Consider the following 17,094-nt stretch of genomic DNA (forward strand, 5'->3'; position numbering starts at 1 on the left):
GTGTATGTAAACTTCGGACTTCAACTATACATCCATTACATCCAACTGACTCCGTGTTGATGAAAAGCTGAGAAAAATGAGAAATCCAAAATAATTATTTACAAGTGTAATTGGGTTGAAAACCCTTTAAAATCGAGGAAATCTTGAAACTGAGCCCTGGCTGGTCTGCAAACTATCCCTAGGCAAATGGAACATGACAGACAACATGATCTTATGGAAGCTTGTAAATCAATGCTAATGTGAAGAAATATTGGTTTTCTGTATTGATAGCAGCATCTCACTAATGTAGTACTGATTTATGCAGGAATATGGTAGTATAGCGTTACAGATATCAGAGGGGGCGATTGACCAAGCTAGTCTGATTGCAGACATTAGCGTTTTTGAAGGTTGTATGGACTAATCATGTCATCTTTCACTGGCCCCTCGATTATGACAAACACAACAGTATATGATCAATTAGAGTGTATTTTTGGCAGATCTATCTCTGCTTGATTAAGCAGTAGGAGTAATATCAGATTGTACAAGAGAACATACACTCACTGTATCACATTTAATTCACAATTAACATTGTAGAAACATATAGAGTATTTGTTCACGTCCAAGTAGGGCTTAGCTATATCCTCGTAGAATTATCATGTATATATGTGTGTGTGTGTGTGTGTGTCTGTGTGTGTGTTTGTGCTCGTGCATGTGTGTGTATATGCATGTGTGTGTGCGTGTGGACAAGTCAGTGCATTATGTGTAATCCAACTTACAATATATGTCCAGCTTCCTGGGCTGTTAGATGAAATCTTACACGAGGCCAGGTGCTCAGGATTCATGTTACAGCCTGTCAGTGACAGGCTGTAACACAACCAGCAGACAACCTTAAAGTCATTTTTACAAGATGATAAAAATCACTGAGAATGTTCTCAAAAGGCATCTGACTGGAATCACAAACACTTTTTTTAGAAAGAATCTAGAATCCAAATTGTATATTTCTTTTCATCAACTGGATAAGTCTGCAATCAAAAAATGGTCTGTAAAAGCTCTTCCCTCTCTGTTGCTTTACATACAGTGACGCGTGAAATAAATAACGAATCCAGACATAATACTTCATCTTTCATACCCAAAATGTAAAAGACATTCATTAAAAAAAAAATCCAACTCATACGGGCTTCCTCACGTTTTTTACTTCCTGTCGTTAATTTAGAGCATACTGCTAATGATAATGAGGATGTCTGACTGTTTTCGCCCCATTCCTGTTGTTATATTTAGATTGATTATTTTCTATTACTTTTCCCTATTACCCAACCTAATTCAAGTCTGCAAACTTTAATATGAAAGTCTAAAAGGGTAAATGGTTACTTTTTTATGTTTTACTTTATTTATTTCTCAATACCTTAAAGTATAACTGACAGCATTGTTTGCCTTGTTTTCACAAAAGTCCTGTTTGCATATTTTCCATCATGACTTCTGATTAAAACTGTTCCCGAATGAGAGATGGATATCTAAACTGTTTAATCATTTCTTCCCGCTAGTCGAGTTATGTTGTTGCAAGAATAATTGGACACACAATTATTATTGTGTGTCCAACTAACCATTCCAGCAACACAGAAGTTGTGAAGGGCATTGGCCGTCGTTGACCTAGACAGTACAATGTAGAATAACAAAACAGAAAATGTACTAATCATCGTATAGATGATCTCAAGGTTGTTTTTTATTCTTAATGGGATTCTGTTATAAGTAGAGGAAATTAAGGAAAGATGGACAGTCAGTATATTATAATGAAGGTAAGAAGGACAGACAGTGTAATATAATGAAGGTAAGAAGGACAGACAGTATAATATAATGAAGGTAAGAAGGACAGAAAGACAGACAGTATAATATAATGAAGGAAAGAAGGACAGAAAGACAGACAGTATAATATAATGGGAACGGGCAGACGATGGCGGGACAGACAGTATAATATAATGAAGCAAAGAAGGACAGACAGTATAATATAATGAGGGAAAGACAGACAGTATAATATCATGAAGCGAAGGACAGACAGTATAATATAATGAGCAGGAGAAGAAGGACAGACAGTATAATATAATGAAGGAAGGACAGACAGTGGGGGCGCAGTATTATAATGGGGAAGGCAGACAGAGAGGGGACAGACAGTATAATATAATGAAGGAAGGGACAGACAGTATAATATAATGGGGGCGCGAAGGGAAAGAGACAGACAGTATAATATAATGAAGGAAGGACAGACAGTATAATATAATGAAGGAAGGACAGACAGTATAATATAATGAAGGAAAGAAGGACAGACAGTATAATATAATGAAGGAAGGACAGACAGTATATTATAATGAAGGAAAGAAGGACAGACAGTATAATATAATGAAGGAAGGACAGACAGTATAATATAATGAAGGAAAGACAGACAGACAGTATAATATAATGAAGGAAAGAAGGACAGACAGTATAATATAATGAAGGAAGGACAGACAGTATAATATAATGAAGGAAGGACAGACAGTATATTATAATGAAGGAAAGAAGGACAGACAGTATAATATAATGAAGGAAGGACAGACAGTATAATATAATGAAGGAAAGAAGGACAGACAGTATAATATAATGAAGGAAGGACAGACAGTATAATATAATGAAGGAAGGACAGACAGTATAATATAATGAAGGAAGGACAGACAGTATAATATAATCGACAGGAAGGGCGACGGGGGGGACAGACAGTATAATATAATGAAGGAAGGACAGACAGTATAATATAATGGGGAGGACAGCGAGAAGGAAGGACAGACAGTATAATATAATGGGGACAGCGAGAGGGGACAGACAGTATAATATAATGAAGGAGAAGGACAGACAGTATAATATAATGAAGGAAGGACAGACAGTGTAATATAATGAAGGAAGGACAGACAGTATAATATAATGAAGGAAAGAAGGACAGACAGTATAATATAATGAAGGAAAGACAGACAGTATAATATAATGAAGGAAAGAAAGACAGACAGTATAATATAATGAGGGAAAGACAGACAGTATAATATAATGAAGGAAAGAAGGACAGACAGTATAATATAATGAAGGAAAGACAGACAGTATAATATAATGAAGGAAGGACAGACAGTATAATATAATGAAGGAAAGAAGGACAGACAGTATAATATAATGAAGGAAAGAAGGACAGACAGTATAATATAATGCAATGAGAAGGTCGAATGTCCTGATTAATAAGAAGAGTCATGGGAAATGTGCAATACAATGCAAAAAGACTTTAATAAATTCCAGAAGCTCACACATACATAAACAAAACATTTATATACAGTTTTTCTTCACATAATTGGCAAATCAAAGTTAATTACAAAGAGTATGTAAGGAGCATATTGTACTTCACATTGAATAAAAGTGAGGTTGGTATTTCATCGTCATCTGTCTCCCGTACGACAGAAGCTGTCTTGTCTCATGTATTCATGTATGTTTTTTTCTCTTTTCTCACAAAGATCGGGTACATCTAATGATGATTGCAGTGCTAAGATGCTCTGTATAGTTCACACTGTGGTTCTACTCAGTAGTGTTACATTTGATACCATAATTTCATCGTGGTACCTTCTCCAGAAACGATTTGGATCATTAGGAAGGTATCGTATATGTGACATACATACTGTGCATACAGCCTCGTCTACCAAAGCAGTCTCTTTATGAGACAACCCATTAAACATCATGACTATTAACAACAGTGGTAACCCCAACAAGCTGTTTATTAGTGTAGTATTGAAGATAGTAATTAAGATCAGGACATAACAATGATGAATGACTCCAAGTGTTTACACAATGCAGTAGAGGCATATATTTGTGTGGATACCAAACCAGAAGCAAAAGATTCTTCTCTCTTCCTAATGTCACCTTATTGCTGTTAATAAATTGAAGCCTGCTGAATGCTGCTTGCGCTACATCTACCCGTGTTGGTGTTCAATGTTTATCGCTCCTAATTTCAATTGAATAAATAATGCATCAATATAAATTAGTGCACAAAAAAACAAGTTTGCATTATTTGTTTTGCTTTAGACCAACCAAGTGGTATCAACGAACTGCCTGAGTTTTACCATTTGGAATAATCATTTTAAATTTGTAACAACATATCTCACAGGTTAGATCGGCTGTGACTTGCGGAGCTGTCTCGCTGACTCCAATACACTAAGGTTAAACCATGGTGCTCTACTATGAAGCTGTCTAACTGACTCTAACTGATGGGGCGGCAGGTAACCTACTGGTTAGAGCGTTGGACTAGTAACCGATAGGTTTGCAAGATCGAATCCCCAAGCTGACAATCTGTCGTTCTGCTCCTGAACAAGGCAGTTAACCTACTGTTCCTAGGCTGTCATTGTAAATAAGAATTTGTTCTTAACTGACTTGCCTAGTTAAAAAAAAGGTGGTGCTCTGCTGTCTAACTGACTCCAGAACACTAAGGTTAAACCATGGTCCTCTTTTATGAACAAAGCCTTTCGGTCCCTTGTGATTGTGGCTCAAAGTAGTAAACTCCTCTCTATTATGAGGTACAATTCCCTACTGTCCTACGGTGACAATCAGTAGACAATGTGGTGTCCCAGTCCAGTGGGCCATGCACTAGCCACACTCTTCACTACTAACACCAGCTGTAGTATTCCAGTCCAGTGGGCCATGCATATTAACACTAGCCACGCTCTTCACTACTAACACTAACTGTGGCACTGTAAGTGTATGGGACGATACGAGGCGATCATTGACATAAAGGTACATGGTGACATGGGCAGAACAGTCACATAGTAGACCTATTTGCTGTAGGCCCATTAACATTAGGCCAAGACTGCAGCATCATACATTGCCAGTCACTATATCCATTAGCCCAAAAAATAGCGAATTCAATGGATTCAAAAGCAAGTGAAATAAAACAGCCTCCTGGCACACTCTTAGAAACAAAGGTGCTATCTAGTACATTAAAGGGTTCTTCAGCTGTCCCCATAGGAGAACCCTTTGCAGAACCCTTTTTGGTTCCAGGTAGAACCCTTTTGAGTTCCATGTAGGACCCTTTCCATAGAGGGTTCTACATGGAATCCAGAAGAGTTCTAACTGGAACCAAAAAGGGTTCTACCTGGAACCAAGAAAGGTTCTCCTATGGGAACAGCCAAAGAACCCCTACGGAACCCTTATTTCTAAGAGTGTAGGTCAAACTTTACTCAAACAGAATCAATAAATATAAACATAGTCAACTCTGTGATAAATATACATACATATAAACATACTTTACAGAATACAGTACAGAATAACTATTCATTGTTTTTACAGGGCGGTGGTTCATAACGTGTCATCATCTAGGAGATAGATACGAGATAAGTGATGGTATAGGGTTTCTGTAAAGTATTTCAAACCTCCTACAGGATTCACAAGTAGAGCTTTGTCAAGTTTCAGGCAGGCAACAACGTGTCTTCATTTCGGTGAAAATTATTCAAGTAATACTTTTTTTTTTTTCGCCCACAAAAAAAACAAAAAACAAATGAACATATTCCTTTTTTTGTTGGTTGGTGTTTTGAGGCTGTAGAGACTGTATAGTATGAGATTCACCTCTTCATCTGTGCCTTCCTCTCCCTCTCTCTCTCTCCCTCTCTAGGTACTGGCAGCTAGAGATTGATTTTTATCCTGTGGCAGCGAGTTGTACCTGAGCCACAGAGTGTGTCATAGAGTGGTGGTTTCAGTACCGTCTCCTGTAATATAGAGAGACAGACAGATATAGGGAGATTGAAGTTACAATATAATCCAGCTCTTAGAAATCTAATGTGTAGTAGCTGTTATTAAACTCTATTACACTCGAACAGTGAATACAAAAAAAAATCTCTAGATCATTTTGTATTCAATTAAAAAAAATGTAAAAAAGCATTCTTCAAGACACACCTGACAATCAGGTATAATTTTGCCAGATGAAGTCCTTGAAGAATACTACATGTGAGCATAAGCTTGTGCATTTTACTGTGATTATTAGAGCATGCAATTCTCTTCAACTGATTTAGCTCCAAATGTGTAATTACATCCACCACCCTACTGCAACACTTCGTTTAACCCTGAAAAAAAGCATTTTGTCTCGTACTTTAGTCCTGACTCTGGCACCCTACAGTAGGTCCTCTGATACGTACACGTCTGACATTCACAAGGTCTGCCCCAAAACTGGATGATCATGTTGAATCTGATCTTGTGCTGCTGCTTACATTAGGCCTACCTACAGTATGCATTTTGATTATAGAAGCATTGACTTTTGCGCGGGGAAAAAAAACAAAACTGTTGGTTGTGAAATTTCATGTGAAATCATGTGATTTTTCTATATGTGAAATCATGTGATTTTCTGTAAGGGTAGCTATAACACTTAGCTAGAGTGATTGTTTTAGGAATATATTGTAAATTACAACAACAACATAATCACGTCTGCAATCCTTTCAGATGTTCATGTTCTGAGATCATAAGTTAAATGGTAATATCTGTGTACAGTATGTTAAGTATGAGTATGTTAATAGGACCTGCTAGCTAAGAAAATACACAAATCACAGGAGGTTGGGTCTGACATCAACAACTGACCTGGTATGCACTATGGCCCTGTGGAATATGGGACAAACAAAAGAGCATATTGGCCTTTTTGCTGTTGCATATTCATACCCGTGTCTGAGATCACTCAGCCAGCCAGGGAGGTTGCTCACTTGATCTGCCACAACTAAAGCACAGATGGAGACAGAGGTTTTCCACACGTCACTGGGAGGGATTGACCTCTAAAACTACCGGCTGAGAACAGGGAGATAGACAGAGATAAAAGAAAAGAAAGGCAGATATGAGGGAGGGAATAAAAGAGAAGGGAAGCTAGGGAGAGAGGAAAAGAGGCTATGGTGCACTGAGCAGCATTGGATCCTACCTAACAGAGCTCTTAGGATATTAAGATACCATATGGTGCCATAAATATGTAGTCTCTGAAGTATTTTTGACAAGCTTTCCTCTTTAGCGCCTACATCCATGTGACCTTCATCTGTAAATCTCCTCTGTCTCCTATTAGGATTCAATGATCGTTTGCTGTTATATCCTTTATCCTCTAACTGCTTTAGGTAAGAGGTCAATAGAAGAGGCACGCAAAAGGAACTAAATCACTGTCTTTCACTTTCATGAACAAATAAAAACATCACAATCTGCTTTATCCTGTATTTTGGACTTTTTGTATTACAGGTTTATGCTCAGGGAGATTGAGCGGTGTCAACTTGCCATATGCTGTTTTTGTTAAGGCCATGCTGACTTGAACGGATCACAATTGTGAATTCCACACTCAACAAAACATTTTCATTTTACGAGATGAAGAAAAACATGAATGTTAATATTCTGGGGAGCATTAGAGAATTTATCTGTATCAATGTTAAAAGAGGAATCTATTGGAGCGAGAGTTTACGGACAAGTCAAAACTAGGAAGTTGTAGCCAGTATTGTCAGTCATTGGCTGTCAGAGGTCCAATAATATTAAAGACCTAGTGACAGGCAAGGATATTTATGTATACCTGATATAATCTTAACAATCCTAAAGGACATTGGCTTTTTTTCCTCTTTTATCTATTATCCTCTCCCGAAACCTAATTACAGAGATTTTAATCATATTGTATTATGAGTGATTAACCCTTTTATTCATTTAATTAACCTTTTGAGCTCTAGATTCTCACCAGACCCTGTTTTACTTCACGTATAGGCTTTGAATAAGCACACTTAGCTGTCACATCTAATGCCAACAGGGAGGCCCCTACTTTTCAAACGCTCCAGGTGACAGGAGATTAGAAATGGAGATAATAGATATACCATCAACCTGACATCTCTAAGGTGGTGCTGGTCTTTCAGTTTGAACAACGCTGTCCCACTTTACACCAAAAGCATGTGTTTGACAGAATCTGACCAAATATTATGACCAATAATTACCCCAATAAGATACAGAAAGTGATTAAACTCGCAATGCCTGACTAATAATTACCCCCATAAGAAACAAATAATGATTCGATTCAACTCGCAAAGCTTTTTTCCGATTAGCGAGCCCTGAAATACACAAGATAGAATATAGTGATGGAACGGCTGATACGGCACATTACAGGGACGGAGGAGAACGTTGACTTAGTCATCAATCCATTCATATTCAGATTAGCTTAAAGGAGAAATATTTCTCACTGACGAACAACATCAGTGACATGGAATATTTGAAATACACCATTAATGTCGCTCCCCCAAAACACAAAAGAATACATCAGAATTGTAAAACATTGGTTAAATATTTGTGCATATTTAAAGGGATAATTCAAGGCAGGGCATAACCAGTATGAGTGCAAAGCCATTCTGACAACTTGACAGGGAGCATTACAAACCCAAGTGAATTATATGTTCCTTAGTACGCTGTACTGGCTACGCAAGTAGGCTTACGTATAATGTCCCATGGCAGTGTTGCTTTTAAATGGGTTTTAAAAAAAGGTGGGTGGGGAAAATGAATATCTGCACTGTGTGGGTGTCTCTTCAAATGTCTACGTACGTAACGCAGCAGTGGATAGTGGTCCTGTGGGGTAGAGCATGGTGCTTGTAATGGCGAGGTTGTGGGTTTGATTACCACATGGGGAACAGTACAGAAAAAAAGTCTAAAAACGTATGCACTCACAACTGTAAAATGTTCTAGTTAAGAGTTTCTGTTAAATGACTAAAATGTTAAATGATAGAAAATGCATTTGTAAGAACTATGCTACAAGGTATTTGAAAGGATTGTCACAATGAAATCAATAAAAAAAACTCTCAAGATAGACAAGTACAAAATTCCAAACATTTTACACTTTATCAAATAAAATATTTTAAAGACGTATGATGAAACTACACCAGAATGTGTTATTTTAGATGAGAGCAATAATCATGACAAAAAGTATATATATCAAACAGTAAAAGAAAAAACATTAAAAACTACAAACTAATTCCAGGACAATACTATTGTATTGGGCATCTATAATGCAAATGTATTTTACTTTACAAACTCCCTTGCAGCTGGTGATTCTCCGATCCATCTGTTCACAGACGACACCATTTTGTATACTTCTGGCCCTTTGGACACTGTGTTAACTAACCTCCAGACGAGCTTCAATGCCATACAACTCTCCTTCCGTGGCCTCCAACTGCTCTTAAATGCAAGTAAAACTAAATGCATGCTCTTCAACCGATCGCTGCCCGCACCTGCCCGCCCATCCAGCATCACTACTCTGGACGGTTCTGACTTAGAATATGTGGACAACTACAAATACCTAGATGTCTGGTTAGACTGTAAACTCTCCTTCCAGACTCACATCAAACATCTCCAATCCAAAATTAAATCTAGAATCGGCTTCCTATTTCGCAAAAAAGCATCCTTCACTCATGCTGCCAAACATACCCTCGTAAAACTGACCATCCTACCGATCCTCGACTTCGGTGATGTCATCTACAAAATAGCCTCCAACACTCTACTCAAAAAATTGGATGCAGTCTATCACAGTGCCATCCGTTTTGTCACCAAAGCCCCATATACTACCCACCACTGCGACCTGTACGCTCTCGTTGGCTGGCCCTCGCTTCATACTCGTCACCAAACCCACTGGCTCCAGGTCATCTACAAGTCTTTGCTAGGCAAAGCCCCGCCTTATCTCAGCTCACTGGTCACCATAGCAGCACCCACCCGTAGCACGCGCTCCAGCAGGTATATCTCACTGGTCACCCCCAAAGCCAATTCCTCCTTTGGATGTTTTTCATTCCAGTTTTCTGCTGCCAATGACTGGAACGAACTGCAAAAATCTCTGAAGCTGGAGACTCATATCTCCCTCACTAGCTTTAAGCACCAGCTGTCAGAGCAGCTCACAGATCACTGCACCTGTACATAACCCATCTGTAAATAGCCCATCCAACTACCTCATCCTCATACTGTATTTATTTCTTTGTCTTGCGCCTTTGCACCCCAGTATCTCTACTTGCACAGTCATCTTCTGCACATCTATCACTCCAGAGTTTAATTGGTATATTGTAATTACTTCCCCACCATGGCCTATTTATTGCCTTATCTCCCTTATCTTACCTCATTTGCACTCACTGTATATAGACTTTTTCTCCTGTATTATTGACTGTATGTTTGTTTATTCCATGTGTAACTTTGTGTTGTTGTATGTGTCGAACTGCTTTGCTTTATCTTGGCCAGGTCACAGTTGTAAATGAGAGTTTGTTCTCAACTAGCCTACCTGGTTAAATAAAGGTGAAATAAAATAAATAAATAAATAACTTTATGAATGAATCCCATGTTATGACCTTGTTTCCAAAATGTCTAAACTGTACAATAGTACCCTCTCCTCAGACTAAACAACAATGATGTATGATGACGTAGTTACTGTTTATATACCGCACCATAACGACAACGAACAATGAACCCTAACCTATATTAATACTGTATGTATACCACACCATAACGAATACCAACGATGAACCCCAACCTATATTAATACTGTCTCTCTACCACACCAACCACCTGCTATCTAACGACATGTATGTACTGCTTTTTACACCATTCAAAAATGCAATTAAAGATTCTAATGAATTGGTTAAATAGCTTTTACTGACACTCTCTAGCTACCGCCTCCCCCTATTGGTCCCAAGCCTCCATCTAGCTACCCACTCCTCCTATTGGTCCCAAGCCCCCATCTAGCTAGCCCCTCCTTCTATTGGTCCCAAGACTCTATCTAGCTACCTCCTCTTTCTATTGGTCCCTAGCTTCCATCTTGCTATCTCTTCCTGCTATTGGTTCCAAGCCTCTATCTTTACCTTGATCTTAGTTACCCACCATACAGTTGCACTATCAGTCTACGTCCCATAGAGCTCCGCCCCACTCTGTTCTGCTTCGCCCCACTCTGCTCTGCCCCACCCTTCTCCGTCCCACTCTGCTATGCTCCGCCCCACTCTGCTCTGCTCCACCCCCTTACCTTTGATTTACAAATATTTCCCTGGGCTGCTTTTATATTTTAGGGCACTTCGCATTTGGTACATCTCTTAGGGAATCATAAGCCTCAGACCAGACCCTAGCATTCAAATGAGCCTTGCTTTTGCCTTTTGCTTTGCTCTCTCCCTCACACTCACAAAGCCTTCAGAGCCTCCACAGTAAAGACGCCACTTAATATCTCCAGCACGCAACCAATATCTGGGATTATTTAATGAGGTTTTATTATTCTGTAGTGTAGTGGCACTCTTGGGGGATACATGTCCTACTATTTCAGTGGAAAGTGAACAGCTGATTAAACCCAACGTTTATCTGTTAAACTGATGACTGTCAAATCAAAGACTCTATGTTTGGTTTTCTCTGTCTGTCAGACATGCTAGTTTTTTTTCAGGTGTGTCAATCAAAAAAGCTTAGCGCTGCTTTAATCCATTGGTCCTCAGCAAATACAGCTGTGCAGAGTTCAATTAGTAGCGTGGCCGACTTGATTCTCCCTCAAGCATGCTATTACTCTGCCACCAGCCTTTCTCACTTAAGATTCTCATTTAACACTGGTTCCCACCATTCCACTGCCTCCATTATACTTTTAAGTGGAACATTAACCCAAATAAGGTTAAAGTTTTTTTAGACATATGGTACAAGATAGCAGAGGGAGGTATAATCTGTCTTCGTTTTTTTCCTCTTTCTGGGAAGTAAAGATAGATTTCATTTGGTTGAACTTTCTTGGCCAGACTTCAGTTCTCTACTTCCTCTCTGAGGTATTCTTCCTCAATATTCAATGCTGATGACATTAATGCACATGTGACTTTTTGTGTGGTTCATTCTCCCGGCTCCCTCCCGCTGCCACCCATCACCCTCCATCTTATCAACAAAGGGACAGTGGTACGGGGAGTGGGAGTGGAAACAGTAGGTGGCTTTAGAAAATAAGTTATGAATTACCTGTCTGGTGTGGATTTGCCCAGAAGTCTTGAATCCCCCCTGACAGCTGCACTCTGAGACCGAGTACGGGTCTGAGCTGGTGGAGGAGCACTTGGAGTGCGAGTCACAGCCCACCACAAACGTGTTGTCTAGCGGGAGCTCCTGAATCACGTGGTGTTTATTTGGCGCCATCGGGGTCTCTGGTTTGATTTGGAAGGTTGGCTGGGGGGAGGCAGACTTGTAATGCTTGGCTAAGTCTGGACTGTCAGGTTTGAAGGTGGTCGGCGTAGTGGCCCAGTTGTATTTCCCCATGGTCTGCTCATCTAGCTCCACAGGCAGGTCCAGGGTTCCATTAATGTGTTCCTGGCTGGGATCATCAGGCTTGGATTCTTCTATGCTGACAAAGTTCAAGAGGAGGCTCTTAGGGGATCTCTTCTTTTTCTTCTTTTTCTTCTTGATTTGACGGTTCTCCTGGTTGGGCGACACCCACTCGCCGCTCTGCTTGCCCTTCTGCACCACTTTGTGCCTGGGCGTCTGACGACAGCGCACTAAGGCTGTCACGAAGATGACTAAGATCACTGTCATAGTCCCAGCTATTATAGCGATGACAACAATCACGTATCCGTTGGCTTGGGATGTGACCTCACTGTCTCCCACGTTACGGTCCAATGGAGTCTCCAAGCTCTTACGTAGCTGCTCTTGAATGAATGTAGCGTTGGATACAGTCTCGTTAATAAACAGGTGAATGAGGGCGATTGCGTGTAAGGACTCTGGCTGGCCCAGGTCTTTGACTTTCACCACCAGCCTGTGTAAACCCTGATCGGCTGAGACTATCTTCTCCTGCAGAGTTATATTACCAGTTGTTTTGTCTATGGCAAACAGCCCTCTTGGTGATCCCCCAATGATGCTGTACTGCAGCTCAGCATTCATGCCAGTGTCATTGTCTATAGCGAACACCCTGGTGACCACAGACCCAGGGCTGGTGGTAGACTGGACCAGATCGTAAGAGTAGTTGGACGAGGGGATAACAAAAACGGGTCGATTGTCATTGACATCCACAACGTTTATGGTGACCTTGGCGTATGAAGTGCTGGGTGGTTGCCCTCCGTCTATAGCCTTCACCATAAAAGTGTATGAGCTCTGCTGCTCTCTATCAAACGTGAGGTTGGGTTTGATTACACCGGTCTGGGGATCAATAAGGAAATTGTCTTTCCCGTTCAGGATGGACAGTGTTATGACAGAGTTGTCACCTGCGTCAGAATCTGTGACGGTGATCAGACCCACGGTCCCGTACAGAGGCAGGTTCTCAGGCACGTAGAAGTTATACTCAGGATGGGTGAAAGCTGGGCTGTTGTCGTTGAGGTCCTGCACTATTAACCTCACTGTGACATTGCTCTGCAGCGAAGCAGACCCATTGTCCCTCGCCATGACAGTGAATGAATACTTCTCCTGCTTCTCTCTATCCAGGCGTTTGCCAACGGAGAGGATTCCTGACCGTCTATCTATGTTAAACCCATCAGGAGCGTCAGGGCCAAGAGAATAAATAATCTCTGCATTATGTCCGCTGTCTGCATCCGTGGCGCTGATCTTTATGAGCTGCGTGGACGGATCGTTGTTCTCTGGTATGGACAGCTGAATCTCAGGCTGAGGGAAGATGGGAGCGTTGTCATTCTCGTCTTTAATTTTTATTAAAACCATCGCTGAAGTGTTCAAAGGAGGCTTCCCTGAATCCGACGCTACTATCTTAATTGCATATTCCCTGGTTGTTTCGTAATCTAAGGGGGCCGCAGTCTCCAGCAGGAACTGGTCATTAAAGACTGGCTTTAACCTGAAAGGAACGTCATGATCAGTGTAACAAGTCACTTTGCCGTTCAGATCCGAGTCCTTGTCCGTCACTGTAATTAGGGCTATTTTTGTGTTGAGAGGAGCGTTCTCTGACAGTAGAACCGTACCATTTACAAGGTTCATTATATACCGAGTGTCTATGGACGGAACGTTGTCATTAATGTCCGTTACGTTGACGATAACCGTAGCTCTGGAGGGGGTGGAGCTGCCGTCGCTGGCCAGGACAATGAGTTTGTGGACCGGAGTGGCTTCTCGGTCTAAGGGCTGCTTGACAGTGATCAGCCCGGTGGTGCTGTCTATGGAAAAATGCCTCTTGGTGGATGAGGAGATCTGGTTGGAGAAGGAGAAGTGGATCTGGGCATTGGAGCCGAGGTCTGCGTCCGTGGCGTGGAGCTGGGTGACGGAGGTTCCCATGGGGGCGTTCTCAGGGATGTTCACCTCCACCTCACTGTCCTTGAAGACTGGCCGATTGTCGTTGACGTCGGAGATGGTGACCTGGAGGATGGCTGTGCTGGACTTGGGTGGCGTTCCACCGTCCTCCACCTTGATCTTCATGACGAAGGTGTCCTTCTGCTCGCGGTCCAGGCTCTGCTGGACGATCAGCTGGGGCCATCTGTCTCCCTCTGGGGTCTCGATGATGTCTAGGCCAAACTCACTTACACTCTGTATAGACAGGGAGAAGAAGAGAGATAATTTGTGATTTTCAGTCATATTTTACTGGACTACATGAAACTACTGTGCTGTCCTGTACATCCTGGAGTATGTTACTAATTGTTTAGTTATTCATCAGTGTGAGGGTCTATGCATTCATAGCCTGATTTCTGGGAATTTCACATGAACATTACTATCTTATATGACATGTCATACACTGCAATAGCCTACTAGTGGTCCTGTAAGCTGGCACTAGACTCACACAGCTGGTTTCCAGAATCAACACAAATAAGCTGTAGTTTGTTTAAGTTTCAACAGATGTTTGCTCTCGCTGCAGCAAAACACTTTGGGGGGACTTTAATTGTATTAGCAGTGGTGGAAAGAAAGCACCCAACTGCCATACTTGAGTAAAAGTAAAGATATCTTTATTTAAAATTACGAAAGTAAAAGTGAATGTCACCCAGTAAAATACAATTTGAGTAAAAGTTTAAAAGTATGTGATTTTAAATACACTTAAGTATGAAAAGTAAATGTAAAAGTATAAATAATTTCAAATTCCTTATATTATTAAGCAAACCACACGGCACGATCTTCTTGATTTTTTTTATTTTATGGATTGTCAGGGCCACACTCCAACACTCAGACATCATTAACAAGTGAAGCATTTGTGTTTAGTGAATCCACCAGTTATTAAGAGGCAGTAGGGATGACCAGGGATGTTCTCTTGATAAGTGTGTGAATTTGACAATTTTCCTGTCTTTTTTTAAGCATTCAAACTGTAACAAGTGCTTTTAGGTGTCAGGGAAAATGTATGGAGTAAAAAGTATATTATTTTATTTAGGAATGTAGTGAAGTAAAAGTAAAAGTAGTCAACAATATAAGTAGTAAACTACAGATACCCTACAAAAACGACATAAGTAGTGCATTAAAGTATTTTTACTTTAGTACTTTACACCACTGCGTATTAGAAAAACGGAAAATGTACAAAAAATATTTGCTAAATCCAGTTGGAAAATATCAATTTATTATGGAAATACTTAGGCCTATGTAAACGCTGGATGCTGACAGTGAGTTAAACAGTTATGCCCATAGGCAATTGGTGAAGGTTTAGTGCTTTTTTTTAATCTTCAATAAATCTCTTTTAAAAAAAACAAGAAACTGGCAGATGGAATGTATACATATAACAGAAGGCCAATGACACACAATGACATCAAACCATGATCAAGGTCCGTGGAATGCAATTATATTGGAGTCATATTCAATAAGTATTATAGTACAGTACTGTACGCTCACTGCCACCCTTCAGCAGATTCTTCTTGTGCTATATGCTGACCATCCATTTCAGATAACAAAGTAACACTACCCTCCTGGAAATCTCCTGGTGCTTTTTAATGAAGTACTTGTTTTAGCCGTCTGCCCTCCTCAGTGCAACTCCTCTGCTTTAAGTAACACTGTATTCCATTGTACCTTACTATCTTGCGTTTACTTTGGAATAGAGGAGACAGCTCACAAAATGTCAAGTTCATATGTGAGAGAGACAGTTGAAAGGGAAGCCATAGAGATAGCCTATTTAAATGCACTGCGAGACCACCATAGATTAAAGAGACAGAGAGACTCCACATTAAAAAGCTTTTCACCCAAGGAGTGCCAAATCAGTAGGCCACAGTGATGCCCGAGGAAAATGAAAACAAATGCATGTAATCCCCATGAGAAACTGACTCTGACTGTTCAAAGTAATTGCCTTCCCCACAAAAATGTAGCACTAATATTTATGATTACAGATCAGCTATGCGGTAAAGATCGGTCCTGGCATATTTGCCATCGTTATGATTTAGAGAGAGAGAGAGAGAGAGAGAGAGAGAGAGAGAGAGAGAGAGAGAGAGAGAGAGAGAGAGAGAGAGAGAGAGAGAGAGAGAGAGAGAGAGAGAGAGAGAGAGAGAGAGACCTAAGAACCTAAATGAGACCCATGCATTTTAAGAAACAAAGAGGGTCTTTGAAGGTCTTTCAGTCAGAAGCAGTTTCATGCAAAAACAAGAAAAACAGCCTCTTTAAAGAGATAAGCTTCATGCAGCACATAATGTTGTAAGAGATTACTCTGTCTAGGCACAGCTATGAAACGAGATTAAGATACATACATTCTGACTGTGAACGGTACAATTTAGACCAAATGTGTTCATTTGACTACCCAGTAGGTTAAGTACCAGTATAGTTCCTGTACCAATATAGGAAATACAATGGCAGAGGGAAGAAGGAGGCCAATACTATGCCGTGGTAGCTGCAGCAGAGACATGGTGTACGCAGGGCTGTTGTTGGTGTTGGGGTTTCACTTGCTGTGAATATTGTCGCCGGTCTGAAGCACTGCCAAGTGACAGAAGTCCCTTAAGAAACCGAAAGTACCGCTGCCTGAATGAGGATGGTAATTTTATGGTGAGTAGCGATAAACTATATACACGACTGGACAGCAAGAATAATGACCTTCCAATAACACTGAGTTCTAGAAGAAGATGAGTTCTAGTAGAAGATGAGTTCTAGTAGAAGATGAGTTCTGCAGAAGATTAGTTCTAGTAGAAGATGAGTTCTGCAGAATATGAGTTCTAGTAGAAGATGAGTTCTGCAGAAGATGAGTTCTAGAAGGAGATGAGTTCTGTAGAAGATGAG

At 40.5% G+C, this 17,094-nt stretch overlaps 1 protein-coding gene across 2 annotated transcripts in view; it reads right to left on the minus strand.

The window, feature by feature from the left end:
- LOC106604166 (protocadherin-11 X-linked) overlaps window positions 1-17,094 on the minus strand; it is a 228,462-nt gene that overhangs the window by 184,191 nt on the left and 27,177 nt on the right. Inside the window, exons 3-4 of one of the 2 annotated variants that reach the window (XM_014198587.3) lie at window positions 11,962-14,448; window positions 3,258-5,738 (exon numbers count right to left, since the gene is read on the minus strand). In XM_014198587.3, the coding sequence (XP_014054062.1) occupies window positions 5,655-5,738; window positions 11,962-14,448 (2,571 nt within the window). In that variant the 3' untranslated portion in view covers window positions 3,258-5,654. Of the gene's footprint in view, window positions 1-3,257; window positions 5,739-11,961; window positions 14,449-17,094 lie in introns of those variants that run through there. The other variant, XM_014198585.3, reaches the window with a different exon arrangement.

This window comes from Salmo salar, chromosome 05 (assembly GCF_965601325.2).
Source record: "Salmo salar chromosome 05, fSalSal1, whole genome shotgun sequence".
NCBI classification, from domain to species: Eukaryota; Metazoa; Chordata; class Actinopteri; order Salmoniformes; family Salmonidae; genus Salmo; species Salmo salar.